The sequence below is a fragment of the Vanacampus margaritifer genome, chromosome 7 (assembly GCF_051991255.1).
Source record: "Vanacampus margaritifer isolate UIUO_Vmar chromosome 7, RoL_Vmar_1.0, whole genome shotgun sequence".
Lineage (NCBI taxonomy): Eukaryota > Metazoa > Chordata > Actinopteri > Syngnathiformes > Syngnathidae > Vanacampus > Vanacampus margaritifer.
Window position 1 is genome coordinate 15,749,176 of NC_135438.1, and position 25,670 is coordinate 15,774,845.

General features: G+C 37.2%; 1 protein-coding gene across 2 annotated transcripts in view; it reads right to left on the reverse strand.

Moving 5' to 3' along the window:
* rbm20 (RNA binding motif protein 20) overlaps positions 1–22,905 on the reverse strand; it is a 46,042-nt gene extending 23,137 nt beyond the window's left edge. The window contains exons 1-2 of one of the 2 annotated variants that reach the window (XM_077570973.1): positions 22,169–22,905; positions 21,344–21,480 (exon numbers count right to left, since the gene is read on the reverse strand). In XM_077570973.1, the coding sequence (XP_077427099.1) occupies positions 21,344–21,405 (62 nt within the window). In that variant the 5' untranslated portion in view covers positions 21,406–21,480; positions 22,169–22,905. Of the gene's footprint in view, positions 1–21,343; positions 21,575–22,168 lie in introns of those variants that run through there. The other variant, XM_077570974.1, reaches the window with a different exon arrangement.
* Between the last annotated feature and the right edge of the window lie 2,765 nt (positions 22,906–25,670).

Sequence of the window (25,670 nt, forward strand, 5' to 3'; positions counted from 1 at the left end):
AATAATGGTAGCATTCATGATAAAAGCATTACCATAGTGACCATAGTAAAGCGGTGTTGTCCCTTGTTGGTGTTTGTGCTGCTAATACAGCTATATAAAAATACACCGTGGATTTGCATTTGTTGTTGATGCAATTTCACCCCAGAACGTGTTCTAATCTGTACAAACAAGTTCCAGGTTCACCGGCATTCTGAAACACACACAGTTCTATTTGAGTTTCCATTACATTATCCACCAAGCTTAGGTAAAAACAATATCATTATTATGTTGAAGCGTTACCTTCGCTGTTATTAGTTTGAAATGTTCACACCTACAAAATATGACCGACAGTGATGTCAGAGCAGTGTCTCTACACTAACAAACTTGCTTGTTTGGTAACAGGATTACATAAAAATACTAGACCTAATGACATGTCAAATCGATAAAATTACCGAATGAACAATACTGAGCTCTCCAGAAGAAAAGAAAAAACTAAACAAAAGATTATATAAAAAATTGAGAAATTAAGCACCATTATTATAAGAAGAAAAACAACTTTTTCTTCCCAAGACATGCCATTTAAGATGCACTGCAAAACAAAGGCACACATCACAAACACAGACATGTTAAAATGGTATCCCCAAAGTTACTATTTTGCCATAACTTCAAAGCAGAGCAATTTTAATGACCCCACCCACCCCCCACCCAGCAACCAAAATATGTAGTTTGGATTTTACAAAATGTAACTAAAATTCAACTAAATTCACATTAAAGTAGTTGATAGGATTCATAATTACATTATATGGAATTTAATAATAATAAGAATCCAAACACTTGTCGAACTGAGCATCAAAAGTTCAAAAACTCACCTTCCAATTTCCCGTCACATTTTTCTATTTAGTGGAAATGTTATTTCTTTCAACAAATGTAGTTAAAACCATACAGGTTAGTCTCGGTCAGACAATGGTCTCCTAATAAAAACATCTCTCCCCAAAACAACTAACGTTAATCAAAAACTAATTAAATTAACTATATTACCCATTCTTTTCACATATACAGCATGTCATACGTTTATTACGTTTATTTTCAGATCCATTTTGCGCCTTTGATATAATCCACTAGGATTACTGCAGAATATAGTGGTCTTGTTTAAAGTATCTGCAATGTATTTTACATCAATTGTGATGCCCAGTCATGTCAACAAATTATCAATCACAAAATATAACTTGTAGGCATAAGCCACTGATATCAGGCGTATCATCATTTTCCAGGTGACCAAAAAAAGGCAAGTTTGTTCAACCATTAACATTTTGTCATCAGAGAGAACGCCATTTTCAACACTTGGTTGAGGTTTCGGCCGGATGTCAGCAATATCTTATAAGGATTCACAATATAAAACAAATTCCTACTAAAACAATTAGACACACTACCACCATTAAAAACAACTAAAAGGTTAATATTTAATAGACACAAAAATCCTATTTTAGGATATTGAAGTATGAGGATCTGTGAGAACACTTCCTTCCTTAGGACAGCTGCGTAATCACAACAAAATACCACATGGACCTAATCAGCCCACACAGCTTCACTGGAGGAAGTAACAAATTAGAGTCAGAATTCCAGTCCAAACCCAGAAAAGCCCTCCAGTCAGTGAGCCCAAGGAAACATGTTCCAAACACACCCCGACATTCAAACACGATGTAGCTTCGCAGACAGCTGCGTGTCCCGCTGACTTCGGTTCTCCAGCATAGACAGCTCAGCAGGCAACATTGAAATCCGCCACAAGTCTATGGAACAAGCAGACAAACCTTTAAGAGGTGCAGCAAGGCTCCAAATTAACGCTGTGACATAAGGCGGCACACTGCCTTTCTGCCCACAGTCGACCTCTGCTCACAAGCCGAGATTGACGCATGACTGGCTCGGACCTGCGATAAGACATGGACACCAGTTGAACATCACCGCAAGTGCTCGGCAGCCTATGCGAGTGACGCGGAGAGCCTCCGTTATTAACCGCCAGACAGGCAAAGGGGGCCCATGTGATGAAAAGTCACAAGTGGTCAGCTTGTGCGGGGACGGGGGGGGGATTTCGAGCGACACGCATTGTGACGAAAGTATTTTCAGAGGAGGCCTGTGGGGGTCATTCTGTGCCAGCTACATTATGAGCTGCTGCTGTTGGCACACGTGTGGAGATCGAGGAACACTGCAGCCAACTTTTGTGAAAGTGAAAATATACAGCGTTGCGATCGATGCTTTCATTTCAAACCATTGTGTTGAATATTTTGGAAATGCTTTTGAGATACTGTGATAAAAGATTTTTGGGGGGAGTCGTCTTCATCTTAGATGGGTTTAATCTGAGACGTAGGTCTACTATTTATTTGGTCAGCCTACTTACATGTACAGGATTACTAGCACTTCCCAGTATAACCCAGGAGATTTTTATATAGCAACTGAAGATTCATGTAGGCACAGACAGACAAATTCTCCAGTACTTAAAAAAAGCACACATAAAATTCAAAGGTAAGAATTAGAAAAGATGCAACATGGCATGTAAAAATAAAGAACTGATTTATGTGTATGTTGGGTACAACGGTGTATTAGGGCCACATATAAATATACAGGTATATATATATATATATACTTTTTTTTTGAGAGATTGGTGGGTATTATTCAGAGAAAAAACATATTTATTTATTTATTATTATAAAGAAATTTATGAGAAAAAAGTTGAATATGTGCAACATTAAAATAACTCACAAATATAAGAGAAATATATACTTATAAAGAGAGAGAGAGAGAGAGAGAGAGGTGGTTCATATTCTAAGAAAAAAAATCACAAATTTATAAGAAAAAAAGATGGATATTTGCGACATTATAAAGTGGCAAACTTGTGAGAAACAACTCACAAATTTAGGAGAAAAAAAATGAATATTTGTGACATTTTAAAGTGGCAAATTTGCGGGGAAAAAAAACACAAATTTGCGACTATAATTTAGCAAATATTCAAAGATATTTATACGTGGCCCTAACACGGCATTGTAGTGAGATGAGGGTGGGTTGTCCCACAAAAATATTCCCACATTTAATGACGTTATGATATCTAAACCAATTCAAATATATTGATAGAGTCCATATTATTGTCAAACTGTATAAATATTTGGTGGTGCTTAATACCTTAAAACCCCCTAGGCGGTATTGTAAACCGTTTTAGGCTTTTTGATGGTTCAAGCCGTTTCAAAATAAAAATACTGCCCATAATTAAAAGGGAAGTCAAAAAATATATATAAAAAAAAAATGTGGCCATTTTGCCTTGCACTCTCACTTGCAGTCGACTTAAATGACATCACAGTGCCTAAGGGCCCAAGTAAGACTGTCACGGCTCACTTGTGAGTGTAAAAAGGATTTACGTCGCCTAATGTCAGAGTACTGCGATCAATAATCACCAAAATTATTGTGAACATCTCTACTTATGCGCACTTCAACCTGAAAATATAAAAACAATCACCCAATATTTCCATAACATTTTAATTTTAATTGTATTTTATATTATATATATATTATATTATATATAATATACTATATATTATATTATATTATCAAATAATATGCCATGGTTGCATTTTGATAGAATAAATACAATATGCGGTTTGTTAAAATAAAAAACAAAAAGTGTTGACGGTGCAGGGAAAGAGATGATTTAGTTCAACTTGAAAGATATTTACTGTATTACTTCCTCACCAAGCCACTAGATGGTGCCACATTTTGCCATAAGCGACATTGGCAGAAATAACAGAAGCATGTGTATCACCAAATGAGGGCACTTTTCTCGTTCTTTGACCAGTTGAATTGTTAGATTATTGCTGTGTAAAGTGAATTATTACTACCATGTACACTGAATTAACTATAATATAATTTGGTGGTTGGAAAGTTTGCCTAATTTTCATGAATTCATTCCTAATTAATTTGATTGTGGAGATGCTGCAAATAATAGGTCTAGTATGTCTCTTTTACTTTCCACAGACCACAATAAAACAGTTTTCACTCACTAACTTTCAACCCTTATCAGACTCTCCCTTTGAACCAATAAATATTTATGACTCCTTCCCCTCCCATAAATGTAAATCTCTGGTGAATGTATCTCCCTTGTGGGCCACCACAAGAGTCTTAAGAGGAGGTCTGTCAGAGCCGTATTTCTCTGTACAAATCCAGTTTTATGGCTATCTAGAAGGAAGGCTTGTGACAGAGAAGAAAAGAGAAAAGAAAGAGAGCATGAAGTCATCTATCTCAAGCACAGAGCAACGTCAAGGTTATATTATGCAGTTAAAGCAAGGTACAGTATCTTTTGTTTTTCAAAAGTGTGTCCTGCTGCTCTTAACTGCAACATGTCTAATGTAGTACTCACAGTGACCTGTGAGAGGCAGCATGGTGCCACGTGGCACGGAACCTGCTGGAAAATAGAAAGAATAAGCTAAGATAACGTTGAGCTTGTCTGGCAACTGCACTGCAGTTGCAAACCCTTGACTTTGTCATTTTGATTGTAGCGAATGACACATTTCACAAACATTCAACACAACACAGTTGCTCCTCCATTTGTGTCGGGCTTCTAACTAGCTATTGATTTCGTTTCGCGTCACAATCACAAAGTCCTTGGCTCGGTTGATTCAGTGTTGACTGCACACATATGGATTCGCGAAAATATTGAACAGGTTTTCCAAGCAGATCGGGAAGAGGGGGAAAAAATACACAACATATATTGCCATCAATTAATTTAATAGCAACAATTACAGAACAGCTTTGCGTTCAATTAAACAGGCTCAAATTTTATGATTACATTTTTGAGTGAATTGCAATTTTATTTGGTTGTGTGTCATGAGATTTTTTTTAGCTGTTTAATATGTGTCTTGACTCGATATAGGTTGGGAAACTGTTTTTGAAGCGTCTGTTGATTAGGGTTTGCTAACCTCGATTGCGAGGAGTGGGGCAGGGTTTGCCAGTATGTGTGTACCCCCAGTGCCGAGATAGCTGCATGGAGCGTGGTATGAGTGATGCAGAGCCGGGTCAGCTTCCCTCGCACCACATTTGGCATTGTCACACTTGAGGGAGGGACAGGTAGTCCTGATTTATAGTACCCTTACTATGAGTTTGGCCCCAGATGCAAGATGTCTGTTAACATTTTAGACAGTACGACTATTACCTGACTTAAAACATGGAGAGAGAAAAAACACGAGAAATAGCTTCAAAAACCAAATCAACTAGATTATTTTATTAGGTATTTAACTTGCATGTACACAATGGAATTGTCAAATGTTCAGAGCTGTAAATTTCTCAATTTCTCTGCTTGTTATGGTATTTATTTTACCATCTTTTGAGATTATGCAATAACACAAGCTCACACCACCCATTGCTTAACAAGCGAAATAAATCATATTGCTCTGAGTGCAGTAGAGGTTGGCTAAAATGTACTCCCATGACAAATAAAGAGAAAAAGGAGAGATGTCTGATAAAATATTTACTAAATTAATGTAGAAATAACCTACCGCTAATAAAATCTTGTTTGGAGATCTTAACATGCATGTCCTCTGTTTTTACAGACTACTCGTTTTTGCCATTGGGGATGCTGTTGCCATTTCATGTAAAAAAAACAAACAAACAAAAAAACAGTAGCATATTGCAAAATTTAGCTTCAAACAAAGTGTAAAAAAAAAAAAAAAAGAAAGAAAGAAAAAAAACTGGGGTGAATTTATTTAAGTATTTTTTATTTTTTTTTCTTCTTTTTTTTTTTAATAGAAAATGCTTGATTTCAGTTGTTGCTGCTCAGTGTGACCCAACCAGTTATTTAATTTAGGGTACAATTTATTTTTCTTGTTGTTTTTTTTTTTGATGATCTTAAACATTAAAGTGGGGATGACCCTCTTATCCCCAACCCTCCCACAATTTCCCACAATTTTTCATGGAAGACACATTTAAAAAAAAAAGAAAAGAAAAAAAAGAAGAAGAAGTATTTTTAGGGTTAATCTCCACCCCATGCATTTCAATTGATGTCAATTACATGTGAATTTTGGCTATTCCGACCAGGTCTCGAAACCCCAACAGACTTAATTCCAGCACGTGTAAAGCTTAGTCTACTTCCAGTCAATTGTCAGGTGCACCAGCATGTAAAAGACAACACCCGCGGTCGGCCGGAATGCCCAGCATGGCACAGAGACATCTGCCAAATTCCCAAAGATGTTAAATGAGGCTTGCACCAGCACAACAATCAAGATGCGGCCGATTTTAGGCTCGAGCACATTAACTCTACACAGCCCAAAAACAGACAACACTTCATGCACACATGCAGTACGCATGGTTGCTAAGGCAGGGTGATATTGTTTCTGCCGTTGTGGTGGTATCACATGAGATACTGGGGGTCACTGAGAAATATGCAGGTCAAAAGAAAACGTTCTGCCTTGACAGCTGACATCCAACTGTGAAACCTAAAGAGCATTCCAACAAATACATCCCCTCGCCGTACATGTGCAATTAGTTTTAGACGTCTGCTGACACTGTTCCCACTCGTATACATCAGAGTGGCACCTGTCTGATGGATTTGCTGCAGAAATTAAATATCAGCGGCTAGATGCTTTTCATGCTGAGCTTTTTGTGGCAGTTTATCAACACTTAGCCTCTTTTCAGCGCTATCAAGTTTGCTTTAGTGTCGAAAGTGATGACAAGTGCTAAGAAAAACAGCCCAATTTACCACTAATCTGTTGAGTGTCAAATGAAGTGCTGAGAGCAAGTTGAGGGAATCTCCAAACATGCTAATTGGACAAAATGACATCACTCCAATCAAAAGTGAGTCATCAGATTGTTTTTGTTTTCGTGTCAAACCCGATCAAATATTTAATTATTTAGCAGTTAATTGGTGACAAATTGGACTTGAGAAATAGCTAAGAGGTGTGTTTTTAAGATAAAAGTGAGAGGTGAAGTAATGTGAGGAGTGGGAGGGGGTGGGGGGGCTCGCTTGGCAGTGACAAGTGAGGCCGACCAACTACTTTTTTTCTGCTGCTCTGAAACTGTTATTTATAGCCTGTCGCCTGACTGTATACACAGTCCATTTCACTCCAGTGAAACTTGAAATTTCCTTGCTCAGGACGTCATTTACGTATTCACAAGACTTGCTGTAACGGGTGTTACAGGTTACAACAACAGGTGCGGGACGCACCCGGCTGGAGTCTTCGCTGACTGTGGTCAGCAACGTCAGCGCTAAACTGGTCGACAAGCCGCCAGGTGATGTAGTTATGAATATCATAAACCTTCTCTTACCCCCTCCTTCTATATCGGCACCATCTCATTTTCATCCTTACATCGCTGCCATTCTATTCCAGTGCCTTCAAAATCAAAAGCAACCGTTTAAGGACAGCCTACCAGGCTCAAACAGTTTGGGAATAGCTTTAGTTTAGCTGTTCTGTAAGAATTAATGCTGATTTTCAAACAACTTAAAAAAAAAATTGTTTTTTAATCATTCGTAATCAAAGGAAAATGTTGTTTTGTTGGTGACAATAGGCAGACAGACAGATATATATTGTCACCAACCTCTGTGTTTCCCAACCTTTATTGAGCATGTGCTGAAAAAAATAAAATTATAGTCCAGGTAATTGTTGTGTCTATCACAGTAGGTTGGTGACATATATATTTATATAAAATATTTGCCACTTAAGTACTGCAGCACACTGGTTGGGAGTCACAGCTCTAATTATTTGTCAGAATAACTCAAATTTGGCCCTACCATTTCTAATTAAATCCCCACTCTGTGCATATTGTATAATATATATTTGTGTGTGTGTGTGGGGGGGGGGGGTAGTTTGGTGGGAGCTTACCCAACCTTCCCATCATGCAGTGGCCGGCCACTCTTTGTGATAGTTTTCATAAGAGCTAATGTAAAGTAATGAAGTTGATATTGCCATTGGTTAAACGTATATTTCCACATTTCTAAAACATTTTAGACTAGAAGATCTTTATTATATATGATATGAAACCATTCACAGTTTCTAATTTGTATCACAGAGAGAATAGGGAATTTAAAGAGCCACTGACATAACTAACTAAATGCTTCAGTATCTAAGTATCTGCAGTTTAGAGTCGCATCTTTAGACCATTGGGGAGACCGCGGCTTGTTGTATCATGGGTAAATTGTCACATTGCAATTTTCTTCTCCACCAGAGGGCGCAACAAAAAAGTGGAATACTAGTTTTCTTTGTATAAATGGTCAGGGGTTGTGTAGTGTCTGAGAAGAGAATAGCACATTGTGAGCTGAGATGAGTGCCAGTTATCTGTTTTGCACAACCCAAAGTAAATATTTTCAACTTCATATATTTTGCGACAGGCGTCGTACTTAGACAAATTGTAGCAGCAAATCAGGTGGACACGTTAGAGGAGAGATTCAAGCATCTTGTCATGCCTCAGTCACTGCTCTGTTTTAAGCTAACTTTAAACTAGAGCAAGTATTAGCCAACATGGTAGTTTGGGGCAACTTGTCTCAGTCAATTTGGGGTTGTTGTCACATATGCAAAGAATGGGCCAATGAAAAATGCACCTCTGGCAACTCTGTTTACAAATGCCAGAATTGTTCTTCAGATGAGTCTAAAGAGTGAGGAAATTAATTTTCCAGGTTTAGTTTCATTGTTTAAAAATGGATTTTCCAGTTGTTGGAACTACATTATACCCACATGTTAGGACTGGTTTAAGTTTCTTGATGAACCATCCATCCATTAACCAAAATTTGCTTTATTTTTTAAAATTCAATTTAATCTCAAATTTCCAGTTTAAGGGTAGCAAAACAGACATTTGAGGCTGAGAGCTATGACCTACATGCCAGCAGTTCCTAAGTACTTTAATCTATTTCATAATATTTTATGTTAAAACTTGCTCAATGACTATGGTAATTTTTCAAGATCAATGATAAACAATTTCTCTGGCAACACAAACAAACAAACAAAAACAGGAGAACAAGGATAATTTTGTCCTTGTTTAATTTGTTGCAAAATTCAATGTGACATCTTACCCTATATAGTGTGACAACTTACCCATTGTTGGGGCAACATGTCACATGCTCACTCCCTCTATTTGATGGCTTATAATTCTGCACTGAGGCAAAATATGAAAAAGACATGAATACAAAAATTTCATTTGGTATATATTTTGTTTATATACAGTGTATTGATTCCAAGCAATATATATATATATATATATATATATATATATATATATATATATAAGTATAAAAAGTGATACAACTAGCCCCGATCTGCCCTACATGCTTTAAAATGTCTCAACTTATGTAATTGGAGCTTATTTACAATTCTGCTGTGGAGTCTTTTCCAACATCAGTCAACATCACTATTCACGACATCAGTTAAATTAAGCACTAATGAGAGTGCTACACTTTCCTCAACTTCTTAAAGCATCCAGATCATTCAGGTCCTCTGGGACGGATATTACCCAGTGCTCCTAAGATAACAACTAATTGAGGTTACGTACCATGGTCTTAATTTTCAACATTTTTTGGGGATACAGCATGTGTTTTTCTTTAGGTTAAAAAAGGCAAAAGAAATACATTGGAGTTACTCTAACACACAAATGGCTTCCATGCTTGATGTCTCCCTCCTCGAACACAGCTGAGAGGCTCCTGCAGAACGTAATTATGACCTGATGATTTGAAACACCTGGGTTGGAGGCAGGAGACACCGAAAACATGCAGGACTGCGGCTCTAGGACCGAACTTGCCTATCCCTGCTCTAACATCTGCATCTATGTACATTAGCAGTTTCAATGGAAAATTAATATGCGACAAGGCGCGTACAATACAATATGTTAGCCTTAAGTTACCTATCATTCTCTTTGATGTGCCAGAAAACCTGAAGTGGGAGTGAGAAACCGCTTGAAGCAAGCCCACTGCGCTTCTTATTTGGAGAACTGCAAGAGTGACAAAGTGCGAACAGGCGCTAGGGAACATTTTAAAAGGTGCCCTTTATATAAGTTTAAGTGTTAATAAGTTCAAACATATTTGAAGAGTGTGCGAAGGGTGAATATATTTTTAAAATAGTTTTTATTGTTTGTCTGTATTGCAGATTTTCACCTGTGGCAGGTGGGCCTGATATGCATCGCATGCAATAAATGGCCGTTTGCAGTAACTGTATTTTCATCATGCGGGAAATAAATCCATTGGAATAACAGGCCGCGATAGTTTGAGTTCTGCAGTTCGGAGCCATTAGAGCCAACCGCTGCAGGCATGCAGGTGGGAGGGATTGTCGCTGCCCCTCTATCTTCATTCTGATGACTTACTGACAAGTGTGTGTCTGAGCAGATCCAGACACACAAACAAACATGATCCCACTTTAATTCATGCCATGCAATCCTTCACTACGTGTAGGAGACGGGAATAGAAGAGATTCAGCGAGTAGTGACCAACAATAACATTGTCCTGACAATCTCAAACTAAAGAACCAAAGCCTGCACATAGTGTAGCAGGACATGTCTAATCTGCGGCGCGTGTCATTGGCAAATAGGGTCAATCAACAGGAAGTTGACTGGTCTGGATTTGTCCTAGTGTTGATAAAAGGAAACCTCCTCACCCCCTCTTCTTATCACCTTCTGTAATTTAGGTGAGTCAGCAACGTAAAGTAAATGTAAAATACTGTGCCTGAAAAGACAACTTTAATCACTCTGATTATGAGTTTCAAGCATTTCCCGCAAGCAAGTTGTGTCGCTTTGATTATGAAGTGGCAGTGGCAGTGTTATCTTATGTAAGGTTTATAACCAGAGACTGTGCTGACTCTCTAAAACAGCTTCCATGCTCATTAAATTCCCTGATAAATGGCTAAAATTTGATATCATCCGCAAATAAGTAAATACTCTCTAAATCTTCAATCTGACATACCCAGTGCATATATATGAATGATTTTAATTAGGGCTACATTACTGCCGCAAAGCCGAATTAAGCACACACAAAAAGAAGGGGAAAAAAGTATTGTACAAATGTGCAATGGCTATTTGAAGTCCACAAGCACTAATTGTATGCTCTCTAGCAAAGAATAAGTAGGAAAATGCAGCTGTGGTGTGTCCAAATGATTAACATCACCCAGGAGACAAAAGACATTAGAGCAAAGCTATTCTCTCACCACAGCAGTACACAGACACTGGACAAATGACTGCACATTTCGTCACAATATAATATGCAATATTGTGGTTGTCACACACTGCAAAAATTGGTCTTAAAAAATATTTGCCAATTAAACAGAAAGGGTTTATGTTTGCTCATAACCAGCAATGACATATCAATAACAAGTTGCAATACCTTCTTACAGTGTTTAAGCAAGAAAACAAGACCGCTTTAAGAAAAAATGCATAGTAAGAAGAAACTCTTGATTTAAGATGCTTAATCTTTGTTAGATTTTAGTTTTGCAGTGCAGCACTGACATTTGCACTAATGTTGGAACGTCAGGTTTTAATCATCATAATCACTATAATAATAATAATTATTATTATTATTATTATTATTATTATTATATAAGTTCATAGTTAGGAATTACGGGTTAGGTTCAGCAACAGGTAATTTTTTCCCAAAATGTCAAACATATAAATTACAAAAAATATATATATATAATAATAATAATAATAATAATAATAATAATAATTTGCCTTGATTTAAGATGCTTAATCTTTGTTAGATTTTAGTTTTGCAGTGCAGCACTGACATTTGCACTAATGTTGGAACGTCAGGTTTTAATCATCATAATCATTATAATTATTATAATTATTATTATCATTATATAAGTTCATAGTTAGGAATTACGGGTTAGGTTCAGCAACAGGTAATTTTTTCCCAAAATGTCAAACATATAAATTACAAAAAATATATATATATAATATTAATAATAATAATAATAATAATAATTTGCCTTGATTTAAGATGCTTAATCTTTGTTAGATTTTAGTTTTGCAGTGCAGTGCTGACATTTGCACTAATGTTGGAACATCAGGTTTTAATAACCATCATTATTATTATTATTATTATTATATAAGTTAATAGTTAGGAATTACGGGTTAGGTTCAGCAACAGGTAATTTTTTTCCCAAAATGTCAAAAATTACATAAAAAATTACTAAAAATGTTTTAAATAAAAAAAAATTTATAATAATAAAATAAAAAATAAAAAGTTGAGCAGTGTAATTATTGTGAGAACTCATTAACATGATCAGTGTCTCAATATAGATGAATAACATTAATTAGCAATAAAGTAAATGAACACGGCGGGTAACTAAGCAGTCAAATGTTCAAATGCAACATAATGAAAGAAGCTTGCACAGTATTCACAGGACAAGATTGTTGTTTAGAAGTGTTCTATAAAAAAAGTTAAGTAAAACATCATCGAGATAAGATACGAACAGTACAGTATTTTGGTCCACCCCTAATACCATAGAAAGTGCATGTTGAATATACACTTTATATGAAAATAGAAGAAGAAAACCACAAGTGCACCGCTTTTACAAAGCTTACAAGCAAGGACACAAGGTGATCGTTCTCAGCTGTCGTCAAGTTTGCAAAATGCCAGTGGTCGTGTTCACCTGCTGCATCTAGTGGCAGAGGCCAGTCACATGATCTACACAGTGGATACCTGACATTTTTATTCATTAGCATCGGTCCACATCGTGGTGACATTGACATTTGTGGACTGTTGAGGTTACCGTAGTTCAATCCCTGCCGCTATCAAACAAGTACTGGGAATGCAGCGCGCCCAATCGTTTGCACACTCCACACCTCGTGACCCTATTCATAATATTCCACACAGAACCTGACAGCTTAACGCACCAACGTCCCACCGTGCCTTTAGACAGGTGAAAAACAAAACAGTAACATGATCCAGAGTCAACCATTTGACATGTCTAAATGTATCATATTGCCAACGCCAATCACAGCGCTTTCATGACTGTCCACAACTGGACAGAAGTGCGAACAATTTCACTCCATGAAAAATAGCCGCAAACATGGTTGTGGAGCAACACATGTAACTTTAAACACTATGAGCAACAACTACGGTAAGTCCATGCTGCAATGCTTTCATGTGTCATGAACCACTAAAACCACATACGAGATTAATATCTATGATGTCTTTCACGAGTCTAGAGAGAGAAAGGCATGAGAAAAAACAAAATCGGACCATTATGAAATAGTGCAGCTGTTGCAAGGCAATCTGCCAAACCATCTTTCTGTCAGGGATCACAGTGTACACGTTCAAATACATGGACTGTGGTCGACAGTGAATTGTGCACATAACACAGTAGGGCACAGGTGTAAGCTAGAACAATGGCGTCGTTAAACAGTCGGGTACAGGATCAACACGGCAACAGCAGCTATCCATCGTCGCTGTTGGACAAGTAAATGTAGATGTTGACGTGATTTTCTCATATGATGTTAAGTTCAGTATTACCGTCCATGGAATGTCAGGAAAGCACATCTAGACCAACACTGGCCACAGGTCCCCAAAAAATATTTACAAAAATATTCTTATATGAGCCCCCACAATTTTATTTAAATTTTTTTTTTTTGATTTTTTTTTTTTTTTAATGTATTTATTTATTTTAGAGAGAACTCAGTATTGTTCCTTCGGTAATCTTACCGATTCGACATGTCATCATCATTGCGCTCTCTCTTTTTTCCTCTTTTTTTTTCTGTATGTGCGTGAGTATGTGCACGTGCGGGTGTGTGTGTGTGTGTGCATGTGTGCGTGCGTGTGAGTGTCTACTTATTAATTCACCTAAAACCTATTAAAAATCCCATACCTTTCACCTAAACCGAATACTTCAGAATCCAGCTAGAGTCGTGAGGTTGTCAGGAGACCCGAGGAAGGATCAAAGAAAGGAAAGGAAAGTGAAATCCAGCACCGACCAGACATCACCTACTACCCACCGGGTTAGCAACCAGGATCTTTCACCAACCCCAGAAACATTTAAATTCCAAATAATTAGGGAGACCTCAAGAGACCAAAGGAAAGACTGAGGAAAGGAAGGAAGGATAGATGAAGCAGAGTGAGATCCACAGACATCAGCCTCCACCGCTTCAACGAAGCCCCCACTAATTAAAACACAGTATTCGGATCAATATTGCGTTTGTGAAATATGAATTAAGCATCTGGAGGCAGCCATTTTACCACTTGTTGGCTGAAAATGACATATTTTACAAGTGGCAAAAAGGCTGTCCTCGTGAAATGGTTAAAAACAGGTGGATTTGACTGTTCAGATGGTTAAATAATTAGTTTCCCTAGTGAGAGAAAAAAAAAACACATATGGGAGTTGCTCCACATTATTTACCAAGTCGCTATTTAGGGAGCTTGACTGTGTCAAAATGGTCTCCATACAATATGATGAGTTGAGTCAAAAGAAGGACTATGGCGCAGTAAAATAGTTCTCATGCAAGAGACCACACCATCATGGATTCAAAAGTTTGATGATAATGAAAGAGGGGCACCTTTGTTACATGTAACTTGATTGGCAAAGATGTTTGCAAAGCTTAAAACCAATTTTAAAAAAATTGGAACCCAATTTTTGGGTAATTTTGCATCAGTGGTGGTTTTGTTCCAAATATATATATAAAAAATATATATTATATCATCAAAACTGTCAGGGTTGCACAGAAGAGGTGTATATTTGCATAAAGCATAACTTATTTTGCTGGGTGAAAAAAAAGAGTCAATTACACCAGTCTGAAACTAACAATCTGAGCTAAAATGTAAAGCTAGCCTAAAACAGGGGCCAGAATTTTGTTGTCAAATTGTGCTTTTATTTCCCCTCAAAATATGGCTTGGAAATCTTTGACTGCAGTTCCCACGTTGTTGGTCAGGAAATGGTTAAACACAAGCTAAACTGTAAAACAGGTGTCAAATGCCAGTGTTTTATCACCGTTAACCTTGACTGTCACATAAAAACCTCAAATCTAAACACAACAAAGACAAAGATGAGATGCATGAAATAGTGGCAACATTTCATTTGGTCTAGTTTGCCATACTACATGTAGAACATTTCTATCATCATTATCCTGCTGAAGTCATTTCTGTTGGTTGATAAGAACAAATCCAAGAAACAATGATATGAAGCCAAGCTTTTAATAAGTATCAAGGGCAGCGAATCATCACATACATCCTAACATTTTAACACTTAACGAAGTTATGAGTAGGCTTGACATCAAATTAACCGTTTAATCCCACTAAAGACCACGCCAGATGACTTTTTGAAAGCTTAGTGGCAAGACAAACACACGGCTCAAAAGCTGTTAGAGGAAAGTATCGGAGACCCCTCTACCTAATTACATCATTTAGATGGAGTCACATCTCACTCGCAGGCCATTTATCTAGTGATTATGAAGAATTACGTGACGGTAATTATCACTCCTCACCTCTTTCCAGCACGCTCGGTGTTTGATTTAATATTTGAGTAGCCAATCTCGTTCTAGTCTGAGAGGCTGGCGCCGCTATCTCTGTTTTTCCGGACCTAAACATAGCCAGACCTCCACTCATCATCGCAATGGCAGCGACAGAATTCAAGCCTTAATTCAATAATCGTTCACAGACCAGCTAAATTAGAGTAAATCCTTTATCTATAACAAAACGTATGTCGCCGCCTCTGTCTGTCTCTAATGTACTCACAAATTCTTATGTGGGATCTGCCATTCCAAAAAAAAAGAAGGGATTTCATAGATTACCACTCAAATTCATCAAATATAATCACAAGCATTTTGAAAGTGCCAAGAACAGCTAAACTCAAGCTACTCATTGCCTTTATGTTTAACGCTGGGGGTTATATAGTCACATAATATATATAAAAAAATAATTCAAACTATATTTCAATATATTTTTACAAGGACCATAAAACTGATTCTGACAAACAACAGTGTTTCCTTAGCAACCTCTCACACTTTTGTTCTCGAACATGTATGTGCGCTCATGCGTTTTGCACCTGTGTGCACAATAAATTGTATTTCCTGTTTTCTTGCCCCCCAACATTGTGAAAGGCACGGTACCATTAGGGAGAGCACATGTGTTTTAAGTGTTCCCCGCGTCAGCTGTTGGCCGTGGTTCCAAACAACATTGACTGTATGGGACATAAAACAGGAGGTTGGTGTATGTGCCACTTCAACAACCCCCGCATTTCCTCTCGTAAGCCTGGGAGGTAGCATGAACACGGTCAATTCTCTAAATTCATATCAGAAATGATTCTCAGAGCTATGAGTGACTTTGCACCGATGGCTAATATAGCGGGCAGCAAAATACTGATTACAGTCGACTTGATTTGTGTCCTTGTGGCAAGCGGCCATGCAACTGTCACACATTTAAAGGTTCAGATTAGCCTTAGAAGCGGCCATTTGTCAACGCAGCAGTGAACACGTGCTTAAATTTGTGGCGGCGAAAGGAGGAGGTCGTATGACCGCTATAGCCGTGTTATGATAATATCAAATGATGATTTGTTGAGTAAAATAGAAAGCATAGTTATGCTTTTTTTTCAGACTTTATAAATGCTCACTTACATACATGTTTGTTTACAAACATCCTCACGCGGAATCGTTCCCTCTCATGTGAGTGACCTTGCTCGTAACTTATTCATTAATAAGGCGCAGCAGTGTACAATAGCGCTAATGGTAGCCGAGCGGTGCTAATGCTAGCCAGCGCAACCATCCACTTCGGCTAACAGCTATCATATTCGGTGCTTTTTGGGTACTATTTCATTGCTTGTTTATGTTTTGCGAACATTCACTATGCCCTCCCGGGACTGACTGGCGGACAATGAAAGATCTGAAATTTACACTCACTGCGGAACGGCCGCGGTGCGTTTTCCGTACGGCCGCCGCACGGACTGCAACTTACACTGACTGCGTTGCGTTAGCTGTCCGTGTCCGGAAATCTGCAACCGCCAGACCACAAGATCACGGGAGTTCACGCTGGAGATTTGAGTTCACGCGATAACAACCGTGTATATAGAGTCCTATTGGTAAACAATAAGTACACTTGCCTGTTGTCACATCGATATGCGTTTGGACATTATTTCTGGGACTTCTACCATTGCTCTTCTACCATGGGTAAGTACGGTTTCTGTTTAAATAGTGTTATTTTGTCATGTTTAATTTAATTTAAGCCTGTTTTTTTCATGTCAAACCATGTAGTTAGCTAGCTTCCCTCCCCCCAAAAAAATGAGTTCGAAAACGGTTTTATTTTGAAATATACCGGACTACCTTGATGTCGACGCTCGACTTTCTGTGCGGCTCGTGTAATTTCTTCAGCTTCATGAAAATCCGTAAGCGTTCCGCATGCGGCGACTGGGAGATAAATAGAACGCTTGCGGAACCCTTCCGCAGCACCGCATCCCTTCCGCACCGCATACGCAACGCATACGCAACGCACTGCAGCTGGTGTGGATCGACACGCAAACTCGAATGCTTTCTATTCCTTGCGGCGGCCGTACGGAAAACGCACCGCGTCCGTTTAGCAGTCACTTTGAATTGGGCGTTAATTGGGCGTTAGTGTGAAATGTGAGCTTGTTAAATTGAACACAAAGCTTATACTGTATATCTGCAGCAAGCCATGACTTATTCTGTTGGATGCATGGCAACAGTTGGATACACAAGCTGGTTGTACCTTTTGCTATCCAACATAAGAACATCGGATTTTTCTGCCTGTCAGTATACACTGCTGGAAAAAAACAAAAATATATTTCTGATGAATATAACTCATTCACTGCCATAAATTCATAAAAAAATCATAAAAATAAAAAGATTATTAAAATTTGGGGCAAGAGGCGATTACAATTTTTAATTGTAATTAATCGCATTACTTCACTAGTTCACTCACGATTAATCACACATTTTATATCGGTTCTAAATGTACAATTAAAAAATTCTAGGTTTTCATACTCTTGTTAACAAAAGTGGGGAAAAATGTTAAACTAATAGAAATATTTAAAATGAAATTTTGACGTTTACAGCCGTCAAAGGCAGTGAATGAATAAATGAATAAAAAAAGATTCAAAATTCGGGGCGTCAGGCGATTAAAGTTTTTAATCGTAATTAATCGCATGACTTCACTAGTTAACTCGCGATTAATCACAAATTTCATATCTGTTCTAAATGTACAATTAAAAAATTCTAGGTTTTCATAATCTTGTTAACAAAAGTGGAAAACAAATTTAAACTAATAGAAAAAGTTCAAATGAATTGTTGACGTTTATAGCCGTCAATGGCAGTGAATGAGTTAATTATTCAAAAAGTTACACACAACCAACATAACAATGCCACATGAGGAAGTTTCATCTTTCCGCATGTGGCATTGCCATACATCGGTTCTGAAAAGCGGCAGAGTCAAAGTCACCAGGAAAAATCTGTTTAGAGGTTAGGGGTCAAATTCAACGTGTGCAATAAGGATTGGGGGGCTCTTTTAGGACCATCAAAGGCCTTTGAGTGGCCACAGGCAACTTAACCTTTTGTGACACCGTGATTTAGAGTTGGCAAGTGGGGTTCAGGGCAAAGGTGGAAAAAGTGAAATGGGAGGGTATGAATTGAAATCAGCAGCTAAAAAAAAAAGCACATTTATTTATTTATTTATTTATTTTTACTTGAATCATACATCAAAGTACAGTCCAGTCAAACAGCTCCTATTTTTATTTTAAATGTTTTTTTGCATTTGAACACAAAGATACTTAAAAAGAGGCACTAATTGCCACGTCACCATAACTTGTAATAGGACAACTGCTACTAAAAAGACATCACAACACGAAGCACTGAAACTGAATAACCATGAAAGACTTTGTCATGTTTGAGACCTGTTACATGCAAATGCTGGCCTACATCAAGACGTAATTATACATTATGTTTTACAGTCATATTTTAAAAAATATATATATACTATTTATGACAAATCTCCTTTGAAACAAAATGTTCTAAAATAAGCAACTGAACTCCATTTACAAGCTCCCTTTTACACCCCCACTTATAAGGCAACTTAGTGAACCGTCATTGCCAAGTGGTTGTAAATTATGAGACGTATGCAGGAGTCCCAAAGCCACACAGGTCACAGTTATCTAGTACTTCACATGTACCGAAAAACAGCACTTGTACTGAAACACGCCATAACAGAAAGGGAAAATGCGAGAAACAACATTCTTCTTATTTACAATTGGCACACACCCAAAAAAAAAAAAGTGTAAAATTGTGAAAACATATAAATATCTAATACTTCATTAAAACAAGCCATAATAAAAATAAAAAAACATATTCACTTTTATGTGTTAACAAAACATGTTAAATGCCTGAAGAAATTAATTTAATTGCATTTAGTGTTTGTGTGTAGATTTTTTAAAAAAAAAAGTATTTTTTAGAGCTGTCAAACAGTACAATTTTTAAATCAGATTAATCACATCTTCGAATTTTGATTAATCACGATTAATCGCTTCATTAAGGAGTCTTTTTTTGTCAACATTTTTTGCCTGCCAAATTTTAAGATCACCGATGTGTTAATTTTTTCAACATTCAATGTTATGAGGACGTCTTCAAAAAAATGTATTCACTGCACACACTCATCCTCCTCTTTTTCTAATCAGTTAATTACTTGCATAATTTAAAATGAAAAAAAATCCCCCAGATAGTTTGACATGAAACAAATATTCTGAATGTCATACGCAGACATTTATAAAATACTTTAATTTAATGCATGCAGTTATGTTTATTGCTCAAACACAACCTGTGCTACTTTTAACGTAACCATCTGCAGTTAGCTAAAAGATCATCTGCAGTCAAAATTAATAGTGCGATTAATCTGTGTTAATACCTGATTAATGCGAAACATTTTTGTGATTAATTAACGCTTTAACTTTGACAGACAGCATTGGTAAAAAAAAAAAATTACATTAACAGTTATGTTTTCTATTGTGTATGCATTACCCATCATAATAAATATTTTAACCCTTGCTAAAGCATTTTTGATGTTGTCATAAACCTGCTAAAATATCATTTGCAATGATTTATGTATGCGTTGAAATTATGCATCGTGTTAATTTTATCTGCCATTTTTTAATTTAGTCTCAGTTTTAGTCCAATTTCAGTCACGCTTGTTAGTTTTTATCAGTTAGTCAACCTCATCCCGTTTTTTTGTTTACTCCATTTTTAGTCGACTATAAATCTAGCATTTTAGTCTTTATTTTAATCCAAGAAAGCATCATTTTATTCATCTAGTCTTAGTCAACACAAATTGTCAACGTTTTAGTTTCGTTTTAGTCAGGACAGTCATTTTAACCCTGCATATATTTTTTGTTAGCAGATTATGTTGAACATTTCAGATCTAAAAATATTTCACATGAACTTTTCTCTCATCTTTTTGATGAAAAACAACTTTACACAGTGGCTTCTATGGCTCTATGCTTTGAGCTAGTAAGTTAGCCAGCATTAGTTATTTACATTATTGTTGGAAGGTTATAGCCGTTGGATTAATGTTAAATTATAACCATAATTTACTTTTTTTTTTTTTTTTTTTACCTTCTCCGTGAATCCACCTCCTCTCTGTCCCATGTGTTTGTGCTTGTTGCACTTGCTACTGCAGATTTGGGTGGATGACGGACTGTGTGTTACATGACACAAAATTTTACAAAATCATATAATATTCCTCTCGTTTTTGTTCATGAACTAAAATGTCTATAGATTTTCAGTTTGTATTAAGTGAAATACATTTTGACGTGTTTTCATCAGTCGACAAAAAATGCACACTGATTTAGTCCCAGTTATTGTTTATTAATGAGGCTTTTAGTCTAGTGTCGTCTAGTGAAAAATGTGTGTTGATGAAATTATTTTTGTTTTGTTTTCGTTGGTGAAATTAATATTAATTATGCACAGTATTTTTTATATAAATTATACAGTATTATTTAAGTATGAGCACTGTAATCGCAAAATGTTTCAAATTTCGTCTGTGGACTTTACATTTTCAAATAAGTGCAGATAGCGTATAGTAAATATTGCAATAATAATGTTTATAATAATAGAGTTGTCAAGTAGGATTTATATGCCAATATTGATCAACAATATTTAACATTGTATAAACATTGTTCATATTCTTGATTAATTATGCCTCCACAAACCTCTGGCAACTATTATTACAATATTTGTAAAAATAAATAAATAAATAAATAATGTATTTTCACATGCCAGAGCAAATTGCTAATAAATTAATCTTTCAAATCACACCAGTACGTCTCCAGACAGAAATGTTCAATTGACATGAATGCCAATAATATGTCAATTTTTTTGCAGTTAATCATTTCATTCATATGGCTGGGCGGGGTCTACTTGGACTTTGTCTTACCTTTGTAAAACTTCTCCAGTTGTCTCTGAGGAGTATCCACCGTTTTGTCCTTTCCCAAGCATTTTTTAGTTGGCCTTCCTAAACGCTTTGACCACGAGCAACGGCAACTTTCTCTTGGCAGCTCACTTGTTCTTTAGCTGCCAGGTGGGAAGAGAAAAAAAAAATCCTGATCAACATCAGACAAAGCGGCCACTCGCCTGTTTCCTTTCGGTTCCCCCCGAAAGATGGGGAGATGAGAGAAGTTCTCTTCCAATGAACACGGAAGGTTGCGTGAATGGGCCTTTAGAGGGGGTGGGCTCAAGGGTCGGCACGGGTGGGGAGGGGGATGGGGGGGCTTGTAACAGGCCAAATGGGAGTCCCTGACAGCAACAACATGGCCACTACTTATTAGCACCTCTACACTTGTTATTTTAGGTTAGATAATGATCACAACAAGATTGTTTTGTGTAGTCAATACATTTTATGGGGCGTCATTTGACCAAATAGAGTAACAAAAATAAACGAGCAATTGAGAGCTGTCATGTTTGGGTTCTGTTTTTCCTTGTGTGTCTCCCTTGGTCTTGTTAAGTGTAATCCCGCCCTTCCTCGTGTCAACCAATCAGTGCCCTCAGCCACTTGTGTCTTGCCCCAAGTGTGTCTTGTTGTGTCATTAGCGTGTGTGTTTTTAGTCTCCTGTCTCCCCTATGTCTGTGTCGCTTCATTGTCATTTCCTTCCCGTCATGCTACCAGTTTTTGCCTTGTTGTCCTCCCCACGTTTTGTTTTCTCTTGCCATTTGGAGTTTGCTTTTGTTTCGTAGTAATTAAAGTCCTTTTTTTGTACATCACCTTCGCCTCCTGGCCCTGCTTCCCTGCGACTGGGTCCTCCACCAAACTTTGTCTTCTTGACAGCCAAGTTGTGTGCTTTCTCAAATGAAGTCACTGTGTCCAATCTCAAACGCTGCGGCCGTTTCTCTCTAAAGTGTCAAACCACGCGCCACTGAAAAGAATCTCAATTTTATTTCTTATGAATACACATTCCTACATGTTTGAGCCATGAAAATATTGGAAGCACTTGGAAGAAAGCAAAATAAAGAACTGAAAAAAATAAAATAAAAATAAAAGTCATTCAAGGGTTGAGGAAAAAACTCATGATCTACTCCCTGAGCAAGCAGCTGCTGCTGTGTGTTAGTATATAACTTGTGTCTGCTGGAACTTTTCATAACACTTTGGTCTCTTGGATAGAAGCAAACGGTAGGAGGGGCATAGCTCAGGTGGTCGTGTGGCAGTCTCCCAATGTGAAGGTCATGAGTTTGCTCCTCAACCCTTGAGTGACTTTTTCCCCCACTTCTTTATTTTAATCTCTTCTAAGTGTAAATATTACTCTAAAACTGAGTCTATTTGGTCCCACTCTGCTAGCTCGAATTGGGCCTAACAATAATTAGCCCGTAATAGCACTGGATAACCACTGACACGTGTTCTCAATTGTCATGGTCCTATACAGGGTGATTAACTCATTCACTGCCATTGACGGCTATAGACGTAAAAAAAAAAAATTGCTTTAACTATTTCTATTAGTTGAACTTTTTATTTTTTTTTATTTTTTTTACTTTTGCTAACAAGAGTATGAAAACCTAGGGAAAAAATCATTGTACATTTCGAACAGATATAAAATTTGTGATTAAACATGAGTTAACTAGTGAAGACATGCGATTAATTACGATTACTAATATTAATTTCCTGACGCCCCTCATTTTTTATAATCTTTTGTTCTTAAAAAAAAAGATTAAGAAAAAGAAAAGATGAGGTGATTAAAATGTTTAATTGTAATTGACTTCACTAGCTAACTCACATTTAATCACAAATGTTATATCCGTTCTGAATTAAAAAAATTCTAGGTTCTCTTACTCTTGTTAACAGAAGTAGCAAAAAACTCATAGAAATAGTTCAAATGAATTTATGGCAGTGAATGAGTTAAAAAAAAGAATAAGACGTAATCATCACACTATATATATCACAAGAAAAAAAATAGTATCATGGGAAAGGAGCCAATCTTAGCCATGTCCATAATGTCTGTTTCAGTGACAAAGGGCAGACTTTGGTTGACATCCGTCTGTGCTGACAAGCATCCGGAAAAGCTAACTCCCAAGCATTCTGTTATACAAATATTCATGTGACAACGCTACACAACAATCCATCCATCTATTTTCGGCTCAGTGAGAAAGCAGATACCACTGTAGCATCAACTGGTGTTGACAATAAAGGCCAGCCAGAATGACGGAGAGTCTAGTGATATGATAATAGTCAAGTGATAAAGCCTTCTAAAGAACACCAACACGCCACTATTTCCCACAACAGTATTTAAGGATACATAATCACTGTTAAGTACTACTGTACTATACACATTAACTGGATATCGCAACCTAATATGAAGTCAACAAAATACTTGTTTTGGATGATAGCCAATGATGCTAATTCACACGACATGATCTGCTAGGACAAGAGGAATTGTGAAAACTTGATGGCCATTTAGGGTAAATAAATTGGAATCATCATTCCGCTATCATCAACGCTCACTTTGCGTTAGCCCACAATGCCGTCAGTTCAGAACGAAAAGTGGCATGAAACAAAACATACTCAGGCTTTGTTGATGACTCACTCAGCAGCAAATCATGTGTACTCGTTAGAGGAGAGATTCAGGCATCTTGTCATGCCTCAGTCACTGCTCTGTTATAAGCTAACTTTAAACTAGAGTAAGTATTAGCCAACATGGTAATTTGGGGGCAACTTGTCTCAGTCATTTCGGGGTATGTTGTCACATATGCAAAGAAAAGGGCAATGAAAAATGCACCTCTGGCAACTCTGTTTATATATGCCAGAATTGCCCTTTGGATGATGAGTCCTAGGAATGAGGAAACTAATTTGATGGCCATTTAAGGTAAATAAATTGGAATCATCATTCCGCTATCATCACTGCTCACTTTGCGTTAGCCTACAATGCCGTCAGTTCAGAACGAAAAGTGGCATGAAACAAAACATACTCAAACTCAGGCTTTGTTGATGACTCACTCATCGTCAAATCATTTGGCAATTATCTTATGCAAAACACTACACTACTCAGCAGGGAGGCCGGGGCTAGTTGTATCACGGGTAAGTTGTTACATGGCAATTTTCTTCTCCACCAGAGGGCGCAACTAAAAAGTGGAATTCTAGTTTTCTTCGTATAAAAGATCAGGGGGGGTGTCCTGTCCGAGAAGAGAATAGCAAATTGATTGTGAGCTGAGATGAGTGCCAGTTATCGGTTTTGCACAAACCAAAGTAAAAATGTTCAACTTCATATACAGTATTTTGAAACAGGTGTCGTGCAAAGACAAATTCTAGCAGCAAATCATGTGTACTCGTTAGAGGAGAGATTCAGGCATCTTGTCATGCCTCAGTCGCTGCTCTGTTTTAAGCTAACTTTAAACTAGAGCAAGTATTAGCCAACATGGTAATTTGGGGCAACTTGTCACATATGCAAAGAATGGGCCAATGAAAAATGCACCTCTGGCAACTCGGTTTATGTATGCCAGAATTGCCCTTTGGATGATGAGTCCTATGAATGAGGAAATTAATTTGCCTGGTTTTGTTTCATTGTTCAAAAATTGATGTTGGAACTACAGTATGTCCATGATGAACCATTCATCCATCTATTAACCAAAATACTACATGCCAGCAGTTCCTGAATACTTTAATCCAGTGCATGTTTCATCATATTTTGTTAACCTTTGCTCAATGACTATGGCAAATCTTCAAGAACAATGATAAGTAATTTCTCTGGCTTTAAAACAAAACAGGAGAACAAGCATAATTTTGGTTGCAAAATGTGACATCTTACCCCATAAAGTGTGACAACTTACTCATTGGTGCACTCATTATATTTGATGGCTTGTAACTCTGCCCTGATACAAAATATGAAGATGACATGAATACAAAAAATATACCCAAGTCATTGGTCTTTCATCTGGTACAAATTTTGTTTAGATATGATGTATTGATTACAATAAATATATAAAAGTAAACTAGCCCCGGTCTCCCTTACTCATTACCCTTTGCCTTAGCACACAATATTGTCAGATCTGAAAGCATCCCAGGCTCTGTGGATTGATTGCATTATTATACTATCAAGAGTTATTAGCTAAACACACAATCTGACCAACTAAAGCCCAAAAGAACACACGTGACAATTACACACATATGCAGGTGTGCAAGCTCACATAAACAAGGTGAGTCAGAAAAGTTCCAGGACTGGTATCACAGAAGACACACGTCAAATTATGTACTACAAGTTGCCTGCTGCCTGGAACCTAAC